Genomic DNA, 21316 nt, shown 5'->3' with positions numbered 1-21316 from the left:
TACGTTCGTGTTTGTTGGCCGACAATTGTGTGCCGTTAGTATGCAAGACAAAATCCAGGCACAGGCCCGTCAAACAAAAGTCTGACGCTCTGTCTGCCAACAATCCGATCATGTGTACGAGGCTTTAGTGTGTTTGCGGTGCTCTTACTGTTTTGTGTGGTTTTTTTTTTCTTCTTCTTGTTCAGATCCCAGCAAGGCAATGCTAACAGAGTTGTCCCTAAGCAGAGAGGAATTCCTGGTGTATCAGTTGAAAAAGCAGAGTCAGATCACGTTTTGCTTGCGGGAGTTCAGGGTAAGAAGGCCTTTAAGCATTTTCCCACAATATATTGTGAAATCTAGTAACTTTAGCTACCTTTTTAACCTTACTTTAATCAGTTCAGCTAGAGTTATGAGCTTGACCTGTCATTACTCCCTCTGAGTTAGGATACTGTTATGCATATGATTGTTACTTTTATCATTCACTTGAGTATGCTACAATTTATAGACTGCCGCCTACAGGAGGACTTGAACTCTTTGGAACAAAAAACCCAGTATAACTCCTACTCCAAGCATGTCTTAGCTTTTTTGGTGGTGTAACTACTATTGCTGAACTACTACAGACTTCTTCAAAACAAAAAATACAGAAAGCGAAAAAAATATTAATCACAATATTAAAAAGCATCATTTTTTTTTTTTTTTTTCAAAATCGTACAGACTGCAACACTTTTCAAAGAAATTTAACATTTTAGGCACTATTCAACAAAACAAAAATTCCGTAAAAATCACATTTTATTTGTACAAAGATCATAACGTATATTTTCACATAAAAGCAATGCCTGATTTAAGTTGTATGCAATCACAAAGTTTCTGTTCAATATCCATAGCCCCACAATCTATATCCAGCTATATAGCATTGACTGACCAACATGTTTCAAAAGCTCTTGGTTCTAGCTCCAGCCCAGGACAATTTATATGGAATGTACAACCTGTAAGTAATATAGCGATATTATTAAAAATAATGCAGACTTGTAGGTAGATTCTACATTTTAGTGTTGAGTGGTGAGTCACCCTTAATCTGCCAAGTTTATAAACAATCCCAGTTCTGGACACAGATTTGGCCGAATGGTTGCAATAGGAGACAGGATGCACACAAGGACCAGAGAAGAACAATGGAAGGTAAGCTGTAATAATATAGGATACCAATAAGTATAGTATCATTACACCTAGTGTGTGTGTGTGTGTGTGTGTGTGTGTTTGTGTGGTGAGTAGATTAAACCCCTTGCAAGAATGTATGAAAAAGTGGACATGGATATGTTCTAAGTGGATGAGTAAAAGTGAAAGGCCTGCCAGATATTTTTCTGATAGAGTGGGGCTTACCCCCTACTATTATTTCCTGCTATTGGAAGAGCTGTATGTCAGAAAAGGGGTGCACTGTAAACTGTGGTGAGCTGCGGTGATCCACTGCAAAAGGCAGCTGTTGTGGTGACACCAATAGATTTACAAAGCTGTTGCTGTTGTTGATCCCCGTAAAAAATAAATAATGAACCATATCAAAATAAAAAAACAAAATAAAGTTCAAACACAGAATGAAATTTTGAAAATTATCCCCAAACACTCACATGAAAACACTACAAAAAAAAAAAAAAAACTTTACATTTTTTTTTCCACTTGGCAAAAGGGAAAAAAAAACTACTATTGAGGAAAAGCAAAGAAACAACAAAAAGGGGTAACAGGAACACCGCAACAGAACCTGATGCGCACAAAAAAAATGTCCTAAAAGTACTGTTGGGCTGTAAGAAATCACAGTGAATGCATGTGGGCTTAAACTCCACTCTCCATAGCCACACAAACTGCAAATCACTGCAAAGTATAAGTATCAAATATACAGCAGTGAACATAGTACTGTATATCGCTGTGAACTGTGTAAAGCACAAAGCAGTAGCAGCACACTACACTAATCAACGCTTTCTCCATAAAAGCAAAGTTAGCTGTTCCACACACACTAAATTCCCAACATGCTGACAAAGGGCTTGGGTCCAAACCATCACTGTCCAAAATCTTGCACCTGAGCAGAGGTCAGGGGCAAAACTTTTGCCTAGTGATGCCTTTGGCCATGCATTATAGAACATTCTTTGGCGCCGTTCCTGCCAAATTTCCCAAAAGTTTGTTAATCAGCTGATTGTTCAACCAGCGAATGTTTGGTCTGAACGTAACTAACATGTAGCTCATCCCTACCGACTAGGTTCCATTATTTCTTTATCGTACATCGTGGGACACAGAGTTAGGCTAATATTCATTACCTACTGGGTTATTTTTCATCTCCAGGTGAATGGACACTGATAGACCAAAGGTCTTTAGACAGGAAGTGATCCCCTGTATAACCCCTCCCATGCAGGAAGTACTTCAGTTTTTTACCAGTGTCTGCAAGGTGGATGGGCATGTTTTGTTTGAGCTCTCTCGAGCTCCAGGTCTTGAAGTCCCAGCACGCTTCTAAAATGAATCGAGGGATTGACCGATTGGATCCATTTGAAGCTGAAATGGGTGGAGGAAGGGGAAGAGCTAGATGCTAAGGACTCAGGAGATGGCCCAGCAGATGAGTCTGCTTCGGAGGAATCTGGACCAGAAGATGTCCAGTTGGTATCAGCCTCTCAGTCGCAGAGGCTTTTGATCCAGACTCTAATGCCGCGTACACACGAGTGGACTTTACGGCAGACTTTGCTCGGCGGACTTTTCGACAGACTTTACGACGGACTTTCTGAATGAACGGACTTGCCTACACACAATCCACCAAAGTCCGTCAAATTTGTATGTGATGACGTACGACCGGACTAAAACAAGGAAGTTCATAGCCAGTAGCCAATAGCTGCCCTAGCGTGGCTTTTTGTCCGTCGAACTAGCATACAGACGAGCGGACTTTTCGACCGGACTCGATTTCGACGGATTGATTTAAAACATGTTTCAAATCTAAGTCCGTCCAACTTTTGAGAAAACAAAGTCCGCTGGAGCCCACACACGATCGAATTGTCTGACGAAATCCAGTCTGCCGGGCAAAGTCTACCGTAAAGTCCGCTCGTGTGTACGCGGCATTATCGAGATAGTTTGTACTGCCTTTAAGTTACCTCCTGCAGAGGTAACTGAACAGGTGGTGTATACTTTTTGGGAACAGCCTGACAGGATTTTGGTTCCTCCTAAGAGGTTTTCCCTTTTATATCCCATGGAAGAAAAGTTCATTAAGAAATGCCAGCTATAGATGGGGCAGTCTCTCCCTAAACAAGAACTTAACTTGTCCAGTGGATAACGCACAGGGTTTGAAAGACCCTGTTGACAAGAAACTGGAGTCATTATTAAAGGCTTCCTTTTCCTTGGCCAGTTCATTTATTTGCCCAGCTTTTGCAGCATTTGGAGTCTTCCAGTCCGTAAAGGATCAGGTCAGGCCTGACAGACCTAACCAGGAGGATGATCTTGCTGAAAATAGGGCAGATATTCCTCGAGCACTGTGTTTTGCTGCAGATGCCTTTTAAAGAATTCTATACAGCAAGTGTCTCGTTTGGCTCTCTTGTCTGTACACATGCGCAGACTTGTGTGGCTTAAGAACTGGTCAGCTGAGCTTCCCTGTAAGAAGTTTTTGGCAGGGTTCCCCTTTCATGGGGAACGTTCGGTGATGATATGGACAAATACATCCAAAAGTTTTCCAGAGGAAAGAGTTCTTTACTTCCTGTAAATAGAAGGACCAGGCGTCCCTCGTTTTAAAACCTTGCGGACTTCCTCAGGTATTTCAGCGCCAAGGTGCTTCCGCTGCCAACAGGGCGCTAGAGCCAGGGGCAAGTCAGAGGGCCAGGGTCAGAAAAAAACCCTGGGTCCAGAACTCTTCTAAACCCAGCACCAAGCCATCGTTTTGAGGTGACGCCCCCAACTCTATCGGGTGGGGTGAAGGCTGCTCCAATTTGCACAAATTTGAATAACAGTGGTGCAGGACAAGCGGGTCACCTCAACAGTGTCCCGCGGTTACAAGGAATTACGGAGGTTTCCAAGATCCAAAGTTCCTGCGGATCCTCCAAAAAGAAACTTATTGTTTCAAGCACTAGAGAAGTTAGTGCATCAGGGAGTAATCATACAGGTCCCTGGGTCCGAAAGGGGTACAAGGTTTTATTCAAACCTGTTCACGGTTCTAAATCCAAATGGGGACATAAGGCCAATCTTGGACCTAAGATCCCTGAACCAACATCTGTTAATCCAATCCTTCAGGATGGAGTCAGTCCGCTCGGTAGTAGCCTCATTTCAGTTGGAAGACTGGCTGCGCAATCCGAATGGTCCCTGCTGTCTCTGGGACCCGTGTGTCTCCCAGCAGACAGCGCGGGGGGGACAGGAAGTGGCGTAGAGTGGGGGTCTATGCCCAGAAGTGGGTGCAAATACCTGTCTTATACAGGTATCTGCACCCCCCCCCCCCCGAAAGGTGCCAAATGTGACACCGGAGGGGGGGGAGGGTTCCGAAAAGCTGAAGATCCATTTTTGTGTGGAACTCAGTTTTAAGGACGCATCTATTCACGTACCTATGTTTCAGCTTCATCAAAGGTTCCTGCGATTTTTGAAGTGGAGGAACGTCATTTCCAGTTTGTGGCACTGCCCTTCGGGCTTGCCACAGCACCTTGATTGTTTACAAATCCTGGTGTTCGGATATTTGGATGACCTCCTGCTCAGAGATCACTCGTTACAGGTGCTTGAACACAGTGTAGCCTGCACAGTGCGGTATTTAGAAAACCTGGGCTGAGTAAAAAAAACTGAAAAGTCAGCCTTCAGACCAGCTCAGAGTCTCAAGTATCTAGGTCTGATCCTGGATACGATCCAGGCAAAGGTATTTCTGCTACCCATAAAGATCTGTGCCCTGAAGGCACAGTTAAGGGGCACCAGGCAACCCTCCATTTGGCTCTGTATGAGTTATCTGGGAAGGATGGTGTCCTCCTTCGAGGAAGTTCCCTACGCTCAATTCCATTCCAGGCCTGTACAACAAGACATTTTGTCGGCTTGGAACAGGAGAGCACAAGCCCTGGATTACCCCATGTCCTTATCTCCCCGGGCACGCTTAAGCCTAAGCTGGTGGTTGAAGGATCAGAACCTGCAAAAAGAAAGATCCTTCCTCCCAGAGGCTTGGAGTGTACTGACCAGACGCCAGTCTCTTGGGCTGGGGAGTGACCTTAGAGAGGCTCACAGCTCAGGGGAGATAGTCAAGAGCAGAGCCTGCCCATCAACATCCCTGGAGTTATGGGCAGTACGTCTGGCTCCATGGTCCTGGATGGTGGAGCTTCAGGACTGCCCCATCAGGGTTCAGTATGACAATACCACTACGGTGGCCTATATCAACCACCAGGGTGGCACCAGGAGCCGCTCAATTCAGGAGGTGAACCATATATTAACCTGGGCAGAGGGACATGTGTTCCGGTTCTATTGGCAGTCCATATCCCGGGAGTAGAGCACTGGAACGCAGATTATCTCAGCCGCCAGCAGATCTGCCCGGGGGTAATGTCCCTACACCCTAACGTGTTTCGGGGATTCTGCCAGCGTTTGGTATGGCCAGAGGTCGCTCTATTGGCATCCAGGTTCAACAACAAACTACAGCAGTTTGTGTCCTGAACAAGGAATCCCTTGGCAATCGGAGCAGATACTCTAGTAGTACGATGGAACCAGTTCTCCCTGGTTTATGCTTTCCCCCCAATCCCTCTCCTTCCACATTTTGTTGTACAAGATTCAGAGAGGGGGGGGTTCTAGTCATCCTGGTGGCAACAGCCTGGCCCAGAAGGCCCTGGTTCCCAGAGATCGTGAGATTGGCAATATACAGGCCATGGACTATTCCACGCAGCCCCGATCTACTGTCTTGAGGTACTATATTCCACCCCAATTTACAGTTTCTAAACTTGATGGCTATTGAAGCCAGGGTGTTAAAGGATCGCGGCATCTTGGGACCGGTGGTGTCTACCCTAGTGAATGCCAGAAAAGCGGTCACTAGGAAGATTTATTATAGGATCTGAAAAGCCTATATTGCTTGGTGTGAAGCCAGAAAATGGCATCTTCGGAAACACGTGATTGGGAGAATTTTCTCTCTCTCCTCTTCTACAGTCGGCTGTGGAAATCAGACTGGCTTTGAGTACAATCGGGGGTCAGATTTCGGCCTTGTCAGTATTCTTCCAAAGCCTCCCATTCACCGAGCCGAACCTTTATACAGGGGGTAACTAGTGTGCTTCCCCCCCACTGGGTCACCTATGTGTCCTTGGGACTTAAACCTGGTACTGGAGGACCTTAGTTATGAGGAAAGGTTAAGGTTCTCTCTCTGGAGAAAAGGCTCTTGAGAGGGGATTTCAATGTACAAATACCATACTGGTGACCCCACAATAGGGATAAAAGTCCACATAGTGAACTTTAAGTGTCAATCCAATTTCAATCGGTGCAGACACCTGGTGCTCCCCACAGGATAAGTATGGGAAAAATATCTGCTTACCAGATACTAAGACCTCTCAAGGTCTATAAGCACTTCAGTGAGCATTCACCCCTCACTACAGGTATAACCACTTTAGCTGTCCAGCCAACTTGATTGGATTCCAGATAGATATCCCTCACAGTGATTACCCTGTAACATGGTGGTGTTCTCTTCTTTCCTTGGCTCGCTTGCTTGTTACTTGTATTCTTTTTGAAGACATAAGAGCACATTTGTTATCAGAACAATGTTCTGGTGTGGATATGTTTTTTTTTCCAAGGTTTGAAGCTTTTTCTTAGTGATACTGCATTTAGGGGATGCAAGTTTTAGTCGATTATAGATATACAATATAAATATATAATATATATCATGGAATAACAGCGCAACACTTTGATTTTTTAATTTTCTGTTATAATGTGTACATATGTGTAAGTGCTGCTGTGTGTTTTTTTTTTTTTTTTTCACTTGGAATCATCATCATTTATTTACACACAGGGCAAATTTTTTCTTTTATATTACTATGTAACAGAAACAACTGTTTGACTTGATTTAAGGAAATTCCATTAATCTCGCTGTCACGCAAGCTAGCCTTCCTGATGGCCATCACCTCGGCTAGAAGGGTATCGGAGTTGGCCCTTTCCTGCAGGGAACCATACTTGATCCTTCACTACAACAGGGTCGTGTTACCACCTGTTCCATCCTTTTTGCCAAAAGTGGTGTCGGCCTTTCATTTGAATCAGGACATTGTTTTGCCTTTTTTCTCTCCGCCTCATTCGGTGGAAGAGAGATGACTGCACTCCTTGTATGTAGTGCGAGCAGTCAGTTTGTCTAGATCTGCGGAGATCCGAGGATCAGACTCCTTTTTTTGTTTTACCAGAAGGACTCAAGAAGGGGCAGGCAGGTTCAAAGACTTCCATTGCCCTTTGGGTCCGTCAATTGCTCATTCAGGCCTACGGTCTGAAACATAAAGCTCCTCCTTTCAGGGTGAGAGCTCATTCTACTAAGAGTGTAGGAACCTCCTGGGCTTTACGCCATTGGGTATCTGTGGCTCAGATTTGTAAGGCTGTTAACTGGTCTTCAGTGCATACGTTCACAAAGTGTTATCAAGTGGTCTCCCTCCCCTCAAGACTATTGCTCTGGGAAGTCCCAGTAGGTAATGAATATTAGCCTAACTCTGTGTCCTGTGATGTACTCCAAAAGGATTTTTACAGGTAAGTATGATGAAAAAATCCTTTTTTTTTTTTTTTTTTTTTTTTTTCTTTTACATGTGGAAAGCTTTTGTATAAGCTTTTTTTTTTATTTTTAATCCCCCCCCCCCCCCCCCCCCCCCCGGACAGCTTATGTGGAAACAGAAATCAGTCTCAAAGGCCCCCTACCTTGTACCTCACTTGTTTTGTGTTTCTAGAAGCCTCCAGGAGTACACACCGCAATGTTTGTTTTGTTCCTTGGTTCTGGTGGCTGTGGTTACAAGACCCCATTCTAGGTGCTCAGAACAGGTGTGCCTGGAGTCTGTATGCCTTGTTCTAGAAGGTATTTCCCTCTATTGCTGTACTTGCCACACTTCGCCGGTCAATTAAGGCTCTGCCACGATGGTGCAGCCAGAGAAGCATGTTCTAGGAATCTGAACATGGTGGCAGCTTCACTTCCGGGACATATGGCCTTTTGAGTTCTCTTACTGTTCTTCAGGTGTACCAAGATGGCGTCCTAAGATGCGCTTCTGGTGACGTGGCAAGAAACCGGAAGTGACGTGACACATTTCTGGCTGCGAGGATTCCTTCTCTTGGGAGCCTGTACAGACTGTGTGCAGGGCTACCGCTGCTGTAAGACCCTCACTAGTGAGGCTGTGCTCTCACTACTAGACGTCTCTTTGGTCTCTGCAGCGGAACAAGTCCGCAGGCAGCATTTGTGTAAGGGTACTAATCCAGATGGATGCTGATAACACCCCTGCTCTTGTCAACTTGGCTAGACGTGCAATCTGTGTCAAGTCCCTGGAGTGATATCACAGACAGTTTTGATGCAGGGTATAAAATTTCCTACGAAAGACGATTTCGTAATAAGAAACCTTTTCATTGCCCTCAGGGTAAACCAGATTTTAGAGTGGGGAAAATAATTTTGATCCCATGCAGATTTTGTACGTTTGCTCAAAAGAAATGAAGGGCCTATAATTATCATAGGTTTAATTTCAAATAAGGGCAGAATATCGACCAAAAATCCAGAAAGAACACATAACACAAATGTTTTAAATATTTGAGTTTCAGCTCAGTGAGTTAAAGTATTTGATCCCCTACCAACCAACAATAATTCTGGCTCCTGACTGGCTACAGTGCTTATGTTTTACAAAGATTAGTCCTGTCAATTCACACATGCCGTCCACCTGTCCGTTTTTTCTTGTGGATCTGATCGGATGCTTCATTCACCTCCTATGGAGCTGTGACATCCGCCCCTATTCGATTCGGTCCGCCAAATCCAGTCGGATGGAGACCCTATTTTCCATCCATCGGATAGGATGAAAACTGACAGTGTGGCTCTGTTAGGTCCATCACTGCACAGTGAGCGGAGACGAACCTGTCATGCGGAGATCAATGGATCCATCCCCGCTGAGCAAGCGGAGTCCATCAAAACAGATGTGCCCTGTGTGAAAAAGGGGCCTTAAGGGACTCGTTATGTGTATTAAAGACACTTGTCCACAGAATCTTTCATCCATTCAAATCCACAATCGTGGGCAAAACTAAAGAGCTGTCAAAGGACATCAGGGACAAGATTGTAGACCTGAACAAGGCCAGAATGGGCTAAAAGACCATCAGCAAGAAGCTTGGTGAGGAGACAACTGTTGGAGTGATTATTCGCAAGTGGAAGAAATACAAAAAAACAATCAATTGCCCTCGGTCTCTAGCTCCATGCACGGAGGCGGAAACATTCTGCTTTGGGGTTGTTTCTCTGCCTAAGGTAGAGGCCAACTTTGCTACATTTGAGGGACCAATAGATGGGGCCATGTATGTTAAAATCTTGGATGAAAACCTTCTTCCCTCAGACGGGACACTGAAAATGGGTCCTTCAAGCATGACGATGACCCACAACTTACTGCCAAGGAAAGAAAGGAGTGGCTTAAGAAGAAGCACATTAAAGTCATAGAGTGGCCTAGCCAGTCTCCAGACCTTAATCCTATACAAAGTCATGTTTTGCTTGGGGATCAAATACTTATTTTACTCAAGGAACTGAAACTCAATTTATGATATTTGTATCATGTGTTTTTTTTCTGGATTTTTGGTAACTATTCTCTCTATCATTTAAAATACACCTATGATAAATATTATAGACCCTTCATTTCTTTGTAAGTGGGCATACTTACAAAAATCTGCAGGGGATCACATAATTTCTCCCACTGTAGGTCACATAAAAGCCAAAGTAAATAAGTGGTCCTTTTAATAGAAACAAAGCAAAGAGTGGAGCACTCTTTACTACTAACATCCCTGCCAAGAGCACTGCATGATGTCGAGCCAAGGGTAGGAGAAAGATTGTCCCTGTTTTTCAGTCAGTGGGCAGAAATTACAGAAACTTCCTTTGTACTTCTGATCCTAAAATCAGGCTACAGGCTGGAATTCAGTCTACTCCACCCCGTAGATCTTTTCTCACCCATCTGCCAAGAGACCATGTAAGGAAACAGGCGATGTTGGATTTGATTTCCCAGTGGGAATCAGAACAGGTGGTTGTTCCGGTTCCAGAAGATGAGAAATTCCAGGGCTTCTACTCTCATGTTTTCCTTGTCCAGAAACCTCCTGGCAATTTTTCGCATGATAATCAATCTACAGTAAGTTTGCTGAACAAGTTTCTGGTGTTCAGAAAATTCCGTATGGAAAGTATTTACACGGTGCGAAATCTTTTACATAAGAAATGCTTAGGATTACCATGCACCTCCAAGATGCTTATCTTTATGTACCTATTTTTCAAGGTCATCAGCAGTTTCTGAGATTGGCAACCTTAACAAAAAATGTTTCACATCATTTGGCAAGTCAGAGCCTTGCCCTTTTGGTCTCTCAGCAGCCCCGAGAATCTTTATAAAAATAATGGCCAAAGTTATGTTTTCTACAGCTATGGGAGATTTCGATCGTCCCTTTATTTGGACGACTTGTTCATTTTTGGCTCAGGATCAGCAGAAACTGGTCAAAGATTTTATTTCTGGTTCTCCAGACCCTTCAGAATTTGGGCTGGGGAATCGGTCAACATCCTTCCTGGTCCCCTCTCAGACTCCATCAAAAACTTTTTCTTACAGGAGAAACAGTGAGGAAAATTATTCTTTCAGTTCAGGCATTCAATCTACTTTCACAAGCTTCTGTACAAAAGTGTGAACAAGATATGGTGAAAAATACTCCTGCGCTTGTGAGATCGTTTGCTGTAAAACAAAGGTAGTATTGTAGTCAGTGGTAGGACTGGGGGAGATGATGGAGCATGTCCCGCTGCCTTAGCTGACCAGGGGTGGTCTGGAAAGGACTGTTTAGTAGGAAGTGGATGGAAGGCGCGTAATCAGACGCTTACATCAAGAAATGTATGGTTTATTTATGTAAAAGAAAGAATACAGACATATAGTCATATAGATATAAAATCATACAAATACTACATAATATTATAAAAAAAGGAAAAACAGGTAACAAAATAAGTACTAGGAAGTTAAAATTGGGGTGTGCCCATATTGAGGCAGGTATTTAAGAAAGGCTGACGCGTTTCAAGGAAAACCTCTTTATCAGAGCCAGGAGAACTGGAGCACAGTCTGTATGGGCCGGTAGGCCGACGTGTACATGGGGAGAGGTGGTGTGGCTAGTAGGAGGATGTGTCCTGTGATGGACAATTTATTATTCCAAGTTCCATACCAGTCCACATCCAGGTGTTCTAGATGGGGTATAAATAAGAACAATATATACTGTACACTACAGACTGGAGACGTAAGATAAGTTTACATTGAAAAATGCATTCAAAAAGGTCAGATGTGAAAACTTAAAATGATAAAAAGTATATAATATAAATATATTAGAAATAAAAATTACCATATCAGTACAAAGGATTAATGATAGGTAGTGGGATTTTGAAGCACAGAACATGAGATTCTAGTCTAAATACATACAAATGAAAAAAATCTACGCATACATAAGTGTACGCACACATACTCGTGTACACATACATGCATAGACATGCATACACATACACGTGCATAATACACACGCATGTAAATGCATAAAAAACATATATGCATATGAAAGGGGGGGGGGAACAACTCTCATGTTCTGTGCTTCAAAATCCCACTACCTATCATTAATTCTTTGTACTGATATGGTAATTTTTATTTCTAATATATTTATATTTACTTTTTATCATTTTAAGTTTTCACATCTGACCTTTTTGAATGCATTTTTCAATGTAAACTTATCTTACGTCTACAGTCTGTAGTGTACGGTATATATTGTTCTTATTTATACCCCATCTAGAACACCTGGACGTGGACTGGTATGGAACTTGGAATAATAAATTGTTCATCACAGGACACATCCTCCTACTAGCCACACCACCTCTCCCCATGTAGACATGTCGGCCTACCGGCCCATACAGACTGTGCTCCAGTTCTCCTGGCTCTGATAAAGAGGTTTTCCTTGAAACGCGTCAGCCTTTCTTAAATACCTGCCTCAGTATGGGCACACCCCAATTTTAACTTCCTAGTACTTATTTTGTTACCTGTTTTTCCTTTTTTTATAATATTATGTAGTATTTGTATGATTTTATATCTATATGACTATATGTCTGTATTCTTTTACATAAATAAACCATACATTTCTTGATGTAAGCGTCTGATCACGCGCCTTCCATCCACTTCCTACTAAACAAGCTTCTGTACGCCAGATTACAGTTATTGACAACAGCTATCCCAGGAGTTCCATGGGCTTAGCTGCACTCCAGGACCCTTCCAGCATTTTTCCTCGGGTCATGGAGTCGCAAAGGGGAGTGCCCTAAATCGGGTAGTTCCATTCCATCTTAGGATTCTCTGGACCTGTTTTGGTGAGAACAATCAAAACATTTATAGACAGGATACACTATGGTCTCAGGTCTTTACAGTCAAGATTACAACCGACCCCAGTCTCTGGAGTTGGGGTGCCCGCTCGGCAGACTGATCTGCTTCTTCTGGCCACCAAACTCCTTTCGCATGCCTGTCACAAATTACATAAAGCTTCTTGCAGTAGGAAAGCTTTGCAGACATTGGAACCCGGCATCCAGGCCACAGAAGTTTTGGTCTACAGACAATGCCACAGTTGTGGCATATCTGAACAAACGGGGACCCCTGCTCAGACAGCCTGTTATTTGTCTCAACAGATCCTGAGTTGGGCAGAGACAACAATATTCTCTATTGCAGCAGTACACATTAAGGGGTCATAGAACATTCTAGCAGAATAGCTGAGCCGTGTGAAAATCCGCAAAAAATTTAGAGAATAAAATACGGAGGCCTTCAGGGAAATTACAGATGGGGTGTCCCAGAGGTAGATCTGTTTGCATCCAGACAGAAGGTGCAGACCTTTATTTCCATAGAGCGAGATAGGTAGTCTCTAGGGTCAGATGCATTAACCTTCCCATGGACCTTCAGCCTAGCATATGGTGATCTGAAAGCTAATTCTGGAACTGGCAAATGTGATTTTGATCGCTCCTTTGGTGGCCGAGGAGTTGGTTCTTGGCCCTGAAAGCACTGTCCGCAGTCCCTCCCTGGACACTTCCAGATCAGAGATCTACTGCTGCAGGGACCGATTTACCATCCATGCCCTTAGATATACTGTTTGACAGCCTGGAAGCTGACGTCGCATCCTACAGCTGAAAAGCCATTCAAACAAAGTGATTGACACTATACTTGGTAGCCATAAGTAGGTCACTTTTTCAAATCTTCCCATTAATTTTTCAGGTCCTGGCAAAGGAATAGGAGTAGTTATTCCTTTTTCTCTTCCTTGAATTCTGGATTTTCTCCAAAGTGGCATTGACAGAAGTTTGTCGATTGGTACCCTGAAGATGCAGGTTGCCGCCCTGTCAGTTTTCTTGGATAGAAGACTTGCTGAGAGCCCCTTAATCAAGAGGTTTCTCTTAGCAATGGCCAGGTCTACCCTAAAGTCAACCAAACAGATGGCCCTTTGGGGTTTATCCCTAGTTCTTAAAGTGCTTGCCAGTGAACCCTTTGAGCCCCTAGGGGAATCTACTTTAAAATGGCTTACACTTAAAGCAGAGTTCCGGGATTGGCAAAAAAATCTCCCATTAGTATACCTCCTACACAAAACATAAACCGTTATTACATTTGTGAAATTCTATACCATTGAAGAGAAAAGTCTAATTGAATTTTCAGGATGTCCTCTCTGTAATTCAAAAAATGCAGCATGTATTCTGCCAAGGAGGAGCTGTTAGAACAGGGATTACATGATATCCTCGCTACAGGAAAAGTAGCTACATTTCCCATGAATCTTTGGGAATTGCAGTGAATGTGGGCGAGTACATTAGGCCTCTACATGTTAAATGTGAACAAGCCCACTTCAACATAAATCAAGCCCCTCATTCTGCAGCAAGCCAGCCATGCTACTTAGTAACACACAGCAGGATATGTAGGTTACAGTCTTATAACACATGTTTGTGCTCTCCCCCTCCAACCACAACAGCAGATAAACATATTGCCCTTGCTTTTATGCAATCCATTACCAAACTGTAGACACAAGCCCATTATTCTATATTATACACACTGTACTCTGTTGTAATTCAGCATTATAAATATTCTTCCTCCTGCTGTAGCTTTGAGATCTTTCTAATGGCAATCAGTGCTTGTACAGTGGCGTATATGAGCACATCCCTAGCCGCACCACAGAAAGAAAGAGCCGAACCATACTGCTTTACTTCAGCATGTGGTAAATTTAAGTAAAGTTCAGCATGAGAAAAAACAAAAGTGCAGCGTTAACCAACTAATCAATAACACAATATTGGTGGAACCCTCCTAATGTATGGAAATCAAAATAAACTTCAATATTGCCACGTTAACGGTCTCTGATATGTAACATCACATAATGCACATCAAACTTAAAATAAGACCTAAAAAATTTAACTTTACAGGGATGGTGGAAACCCCTCCTACAGATTTTTGTCAGTGGACGGTGTCAGTAAAGCAGTGGACAGTGTCCATCAGTGCCCATAAATGTAGCCTCATCAGTGCCCATAAATGTAGCCTCATCAGTCCGGCCTCATCTGTGCCCATAAGTGCAGCCTCATCAGTCCGGCCTCATCTGTGCCCAAAAGTGCAGCCTCATCAGTCCGGCCTCATCTGTGCCCATAAGTGCAGCCCCATAAGTGCGGCTTCATCTGTGCCCATAAGTGCGGCTTCATCTGTGCCCATAAGTGCGGCCTCATCTGTGCCCATAAGTGCGGCCTCATCTGTGCCCACCGGTGTCCCTATGTGAAATAGAATATCACTAGTCAGCTGTAGAGGCAGCATCTCTGGCATAGTGAAACAGCACCTTACTAGAGTTTTTACTGTTGTAAAACAATTTCGTGAGTCGGCAAAGAAACGGTGAGCAGGAGCTGCAACACTGACGTCACTGACCAGTCCTCTTTTTTTTTTTTTTTTTTTTTTTCCCTGATGGTACCTTACACTGTACATTATAAATAAATACATGCTTAATTAGTAGGAGCAGAGATGTGTTTAATGCTGTGTGAATTATGGCCTGAGTCATCAGTCTGAAAGTAGGTTGAAGGGGGTGGCTGTCAGTCCAGGGAGTGTGCAATAATATTTTAAAATTGATGGACATACCGTTAAAGTAGAACCAGGAAAACTGCTATATACACCCTTTTTAGAAGCATTTGTTTACTTTTTTCTTACTTGCCAAATTTTTTTTTTTTTTTTCTGTACATCCAGTGTTGTGGTCTACATACATCTGTCGCATTGCACATCCAGACAGGTGATCCACTTATTTCATGCTTCAACAATGTAATTTCCTTTCATGAGCTGTCAAATAATGCATAGAGATTAGATTTCCTCAGCATTGGGACCTCTGCTTGGGAATGATGATCTACGGTTGCAGACACTAGCTGGTTAAAGTAAATCTTTCATAAGCGAACTATTGGGGTTTCTATTGGTGAGCTCCTCCATAAATTGCTTTTGCCTGGCTGATCTGCTGCCCCTCTAGCTTCAGTTGATTGAGTCATTGATGTAAGAAAAGTATGCATTTCAGGTAAGTCAAACTAAAGGTTGTGAAACAGTCTTCTGACAGACAGGCAGCTGTACACACTGACCTGATATTCAGCCTGTGTGTACCCAGCTAAACCTCAAGAAACCTAATGGCTCACTCAACCCAAAATGGACTTATTTGTCTTCCTTGTACACTTATGCGTTGAATTCCCACCTGTTTATACCTCCAGAAATCTACAGGGGGTTAAATTTTTTTTCTGCAATATTTTCTGTCTCTTACCACAATGCTATTGCAAAGTTTTCACTGTCCTGCATTTTGTAGGGCACCATTCTATGATCCAGTTTTGCAGAAAAACCTGAAATCTGTCTGACCGTTATTTCATCTGTTATGTTAAATAATACTTAACCATTTATGCATTTTGTGCATTCTATTGCAGAACAGTTAGCTTTTTTTTTTTTTTTGTTTTCTTGTTACCCTCAGGGTCTTCTTGGTTTTGCAGAGTCCAGTTGTCTCCCAATCTCGATACACTTCGATAGCGCTGGATGGTGAGTCTTCGTACATTGTGATTTAAAAGTATGGCAGCTACTGTCGACTTGGGGTGTTTTTTTTTTTTTTTTTTTTTAAAGGTTAAAGTTCCTAAGTTTATTAACCTTACCTTGTTTCTTTTATTATTGCCATAAAAAAGAACATGGTTAGACCAGGTACCAAGACATTAAAAAGAAAAATAAACATATCTCAGCACAGAGATCCTTCTTATGCTAATAGCTATCATAGCATTGGCACATCCCAGCATCCTAAGTGAGGACCCAGTCCTCTACAGAGCTCGCTGAAAGGACCATTTTGCGTTTACACCTGGCCGCCCATAGAGCAGAGCGGGCTGTGTCTGCTCTGTATAAACACAGCGGACACGGGCCTGTCATCTGCCCGCTCTGCTCAGCAGGGGATCAGTGGATAGTGTTTACATTTTTGTTTTGTAAAAATGAACTAAACCTTTTAACCACTTAAACACCAGGCACTCTCGCCCCTTCCTGCCCAAGACATTTTTCAGCTTTCAGCGCTGTTGCACTTTGAATGACAATTGCGTGGTCATGCAACTCTGTACCCAAACTACATTTTTATAGTTTTCTTCCCACAAATAAAGCTTTCTCTTGTGGGTATTCACCTCCTGGGGTTTTTATTTTTTGCTAAACAAACTAAAAAAAACAACCTAAATTTTAGAAAGGTGCGTGTGGTTTTTTTTTTTTTTTTTTTTTTTTTTTTTTTTTTTTTTTTAAGCTTCTGTCAAAAAAAAATTGTTTTCTCCTTCACTGGCGGGCGCTGATGCGGCACCGATATGTAGAATTGATGGGCGCTGACAGGTGGTACTGATGGGCAGCACTGATGGGGTACTGACAAGTGTTACGGCTGGGCACTGATTGGCACTGTGGCGGGCTCTGGCACTGTAGTGGGCACAGAGTCTTTTATTGAGGGTGCACTGATTGGCAGCTCATGGGCACATCTGATGGGGGCTGTGCTGATTATCAGCACAGACCCCCCCTTTGACAGGGAGAGCGCTGGTCGGCACTTCCTGGTTCACGCGATAATCGGTTGTGATTGGTCACAGCTGATCATGTGGTAGGAAGCCTCTGTCAGAGGCTCCTTACCACGATCAGAGCTGCGGCGTGTCAGACTGACATACTGCGCCGGCATGTTATCCTGCTGGATGTCATATTGACGCCCAGTCAGGATAACAGAACCACTTCTCAGCGGTCAATCTGCTATAGGCCGGGCAGGAAGTGGCTAAGCATTGTGCATTGCACTGTGGAATATTTTGCCTTTGCCCTGTCAGGATGTCTGAGTATCCATAGGTGGTTTTGGGCTCCTAGGATGCACTTTCCGGATTGGCAATATGAAAGTCAGCAGTACCTGCTGCTCCACGTTCTCCTTCCAAAGAGTTATATTACAATACTTAGGACTGTGCACTTTTAATTGTGTATTTTGTTTTTTTTTGTTTTTGTGTTGTTGGGGGGGGGGGGGGGGATAATATAAATATAACTTACTGGACAGTTGTGTAAACCAGAACAAAAAAAGGGCAGCTGTCAGTGGTATGTAAGCTGTCAATACATCAATAACTGGCAGGCAGATCATTGAGTTTGCAATTGAACAGAGTTAAAGTGATTGTAAAGGCTATTTTTTTCCCCTATAAAGATAATAAACCTGTTATACTTACCTGCTCTGTTGCAGTGGATTTGCACAGAGCAGCCTCCTCTTTTCGGAACCCTCTTCTGTGATCCTTGCTTCTCCCTTTTGTTCAGTGCCGCCACAGCAAGCAGCTTGCTATGGGGGCACCCAGGCTGAGTCACAGCTCCCTGTGTCCATTCAGACCTAGAGCCCAGAACTGGCCCCACCCCCTCTCTTCTCTGATTAGCTAGCTGACTTTGACAGCAGTGGGAGCCAGTGGCGCTGCTGCTGTGTCTCAGCCAACCAGGAAGGAGAATCTCTGACAGCTGAGACACTCGTGGATATCGCTAAACAGAGAGGGATCTTAGGTAAGTATTAGGGGGCTGAGAGGGGCTGCTGCACACAAAAGGCCTTTTATCTTATTGCGTAGAATGCATTAAGATAAAAAAACCTTCTGCCTTTACAACCCCTTTAATCACTTCAGCCCTGTAAGAAGTTACCCTCTTCCTGACCAGGCAATTTTTTGCGATACGGCACTGCGTCGCTTTAACTGACAATTGTGCGGTCATGTGACATTGCACCTAAACAAAATTTACGTCCTTTTTTTCCCACAAATAGAGCTTTCTTTTGGTAATTGATCACCTCTGCGGTTTTTATTTTTTGCAATATAAACAAAAGAAAAGCGACAATTTTGAAAAAATAAAAGAAAAACATCTTTTACTTTTTGCTATAATAAGTATCCCAAATTTAAAAAAAGTTTTCCTCAGTTTAGGCCAATTTGTATTCTACATATTTTTGGTAAAAAAAAAAAAGCAATAAGCATATATTGATTGGTTTGCGCAAAAGTTATCACGTCTACAAAATAGGGGAAAGATTTATGGCATTTTTATTTATTATTTTTTTCACTAGTAATGGCAGCGATCTTTTTTTTGCGGTACTGCAATATTGCGCGCACGCCTCCTACAGCATTTTAAAGGGCCGACGTACAGCTACGACGGCTTGCCCAGGGTAGCCAACCTGCCGCAGTAGAACTGCGGCGGCTGGTCAGGAACCGGTAACGACTACTTGCCGACCAGCCGCTGTCGTTATACGGCGGCAGGTTGGCTCCCCTGCGCGAATCGGCGGCCACTCTCCACAGAGAGCCAGAACGGGGATCTGTGTATGTAAACCGACAGATCCCCCGTTCTGACTGGGGTAGAGATCGATCTGCTGTTCCTAGTGATCAGGAACAATGATCTTTCTACTCCTCCTACAGTCAGTACACTGCCCCCACAGGTAGAAACACCTCCCTAGGGAACACTTAACCACTTGATCGCCACCTAGTGTTAACCCCTTCCCTGCCAGTGACATTTATACAGTAATCAGTGGCTATTTTTAGCTCTAAAGGCTGTATAAATGTCAACGATCCCAAAAAGTGTCAAAAGTGAACGTCACAGTTCCTCTAAAAATCGCAGATCGCCGCCATTACTAGTAAAAAGTAAATAATAAAAATGCCCTAAATCTATCCCCTATTTTTTTTCTTTTACCAAAAATATGTAGAAGAATACATTAGCCTAGACTGATGAAGACATTTTTGTTTTTTTAAAAAAATAATTCTTGGATATTTATTATAGCAAAAAGTGAAAACCTATTTTTTTTTTTTTTTTTTTTAATTGTTGCTCTTTTTTTGTTTATAGCGCAAAAAATAAAAACTGCAGAGGTGATCAAATACCACCAAAAGAAAGCTCTATTTGTGGAGGGAAAAAAAGAACATAAATTTTGTTTTGGGTACAATGTCACACAAGCGCGCAATTGTCAGTTAAAGCGATGCAGTGCCGTATCGCAAAAAAATGACCTGGTCATTAAGGGGGCCAATCCTTCCGGTCCTAAGTGGTTAATACTTTTGCCACACATCAAGGTTGCCAGGCCTTCACATCCTGCAAAAGGTCAAGGCGGTGTCAAATAAAGATTAATTTGTTACTGACATTACTTGTGTATCTTTCACAAAGGTTAATGGGTTTGGAATATGTTTAAATATACATTTTTCGTGCAAACTGTGTGCACAAATTATAATTAATCATTTCTATATAGAAGTAGCAAAATATGTTGGTTCCTTGTATGGCTAATTTAGAATGATGGATTTAATTGAAGTATAAAAGTCATGGTCAAGTACCAGGCATGTAGCTTGCATAGTGTTTTATAATACTTCTATATAAACAGAATTTCTACAAAAGCTCTGGAAGCCTTGGGGTAACAAAAATATAACAATATGGCTTCACCATATTTCAAAGCTGTATGCTATATCTCCAATTTCAAAGCTGTATGCTATATCTCCAATTGACCTTCACAAACACAGAACATGTTTCCTTATGAACAGATAACATGGCAATGTTAACACATCAAAGACTCCTGTATGTGCATAGCAGTCAGTGTTACATTGTCTCATCATAGGTCCCAAATACAAAATTTCTGTAAGAAAACATCTTTTGCTGTAGTGCCTATCTTCAAGACTGAAGCTTTTCCTGTAATGATTTCTTTATGGTACTTCTCTCACCAGTTGAATGATGGTCAGCGTCCCAAAACAACCCCTGTAAGCTTAGGCGGTCATGGACCTGCTCCCTGTGGTGGCATCATCCCGTACCTCAGGTGCTTCTGCACTGAATGGCGCTCACTTGTTATGACTTATAAGAACCTTGCTCAACCCCTGGACTGACACCACCATCCTGAAAAAGGAACTTAACCTTATAAAAAGTTATAACAAAGGCATCTATCACAGTTTACGTTTTATTTAGCCAAACTTTACAGCACATAGACCTAAAAAGACAAATGCTGAAACACAATACAGGGTGTTAAACAATACTCATGCCAAAAGGTGCATAAAACGAAACCCCTAATTCCAAGTAGCCAAGTATCGCTTCAGCAATGCTTGCACAGTAAGTAAAAAAAACAAAAAACTTTATCAGTAAAATTATTAACTTCTTTATTGTGACTTATGTCATTAAAGTGGAGTTTCAACCAAAAATGGAACTTCCGCTTTAAGGGAAGGTGACCCCCTGACATGCCACATCTGGCATGTCATTTTTTTTTTTTTGGGGGGGGGGGGGGGGGACCCTCTTTTTAGAGGGTTCCAGCTCCCACTTTTCCACCGCGGCGCCGGAAGTAACTTCACACCCCCCCCCCTTTCGGGAATAATCTGGGAAATGTCACAGGTCCCAGATGAATGCCCGGGCAGTTGCAGCGTGGCTGGCGCATGCGCAGTGCGTGCCCGGCTGTGAAGCCACAGCCGAGCGCACACAGTGACAATTAGTGGTGCACTGAAATTTCGGCTGCCGAAAATTATCGTCCGAAAATGGTGTTTTTGTCATTGGACTGAATGACAAAAAAACGATACCGAAAAGGGGGGGTGGTCCACCCCGGGTGCCGCCCATTGCGGGAGTGTTGCTCCCTCCTGCTCTTCTTGTGTTAGCAGGGGCTCTAGTGTGGGCACACCCGCCCAGGGGGCGGGCTGACCGTCGCCTGCTTCCCTCCCTGCTCAGAAAAACCC

General features: G+C 43.0%; 1 protein-coding gene across 3 annotated transcripts in view; it reads left to right on the top strand.

Annotated features, from left to right (window-relative positions):
- RAD9A (RAD9 checkpoint clamp component A) overlaps nucleotides 1-21316 on the top strand; it is a 215201-nt gene that overhangs the window by 72027 nt on the left and 121858 nt on the right. For all 3 annotated transcript variants that reach the window (XM_073597289.1, XM_073597287.1, XM_073597288.1), the window contains 2 exons: nucleotides 186-292; nucleotides 16114-16178. In XM_073597289.1, the coding sequence (XP_073453390.1) occupies nucleotides 186-292; nucleotides 16114-16178 (172 nt within the window). The remainder of the gene's footprint in view (nucleotides 1-185; nucleotides 293-16113; nucleotides 16179-21316) is intronic.

The sequence above is a fragment of the Aquarana catesbeiana genome, linkage group LG08 (assembly GCF_042186555.1).
Source record: "Aquarana catesbeiana isolate 2022-GZ linkage group LG08, ASM4218655v1, whole genome shotgun sequence".
Classification (NCBI taxonomy): Eukaryota; Metazoa; Chordata; class Amphibia; order Anura; family Ranidae; genus Aquarana; species Aquarana catesbeiana.
Note: the sequence above shows the minus strand (reverse complement) of the source record. Positions and strands in the feature narration are given on the sequence as shown.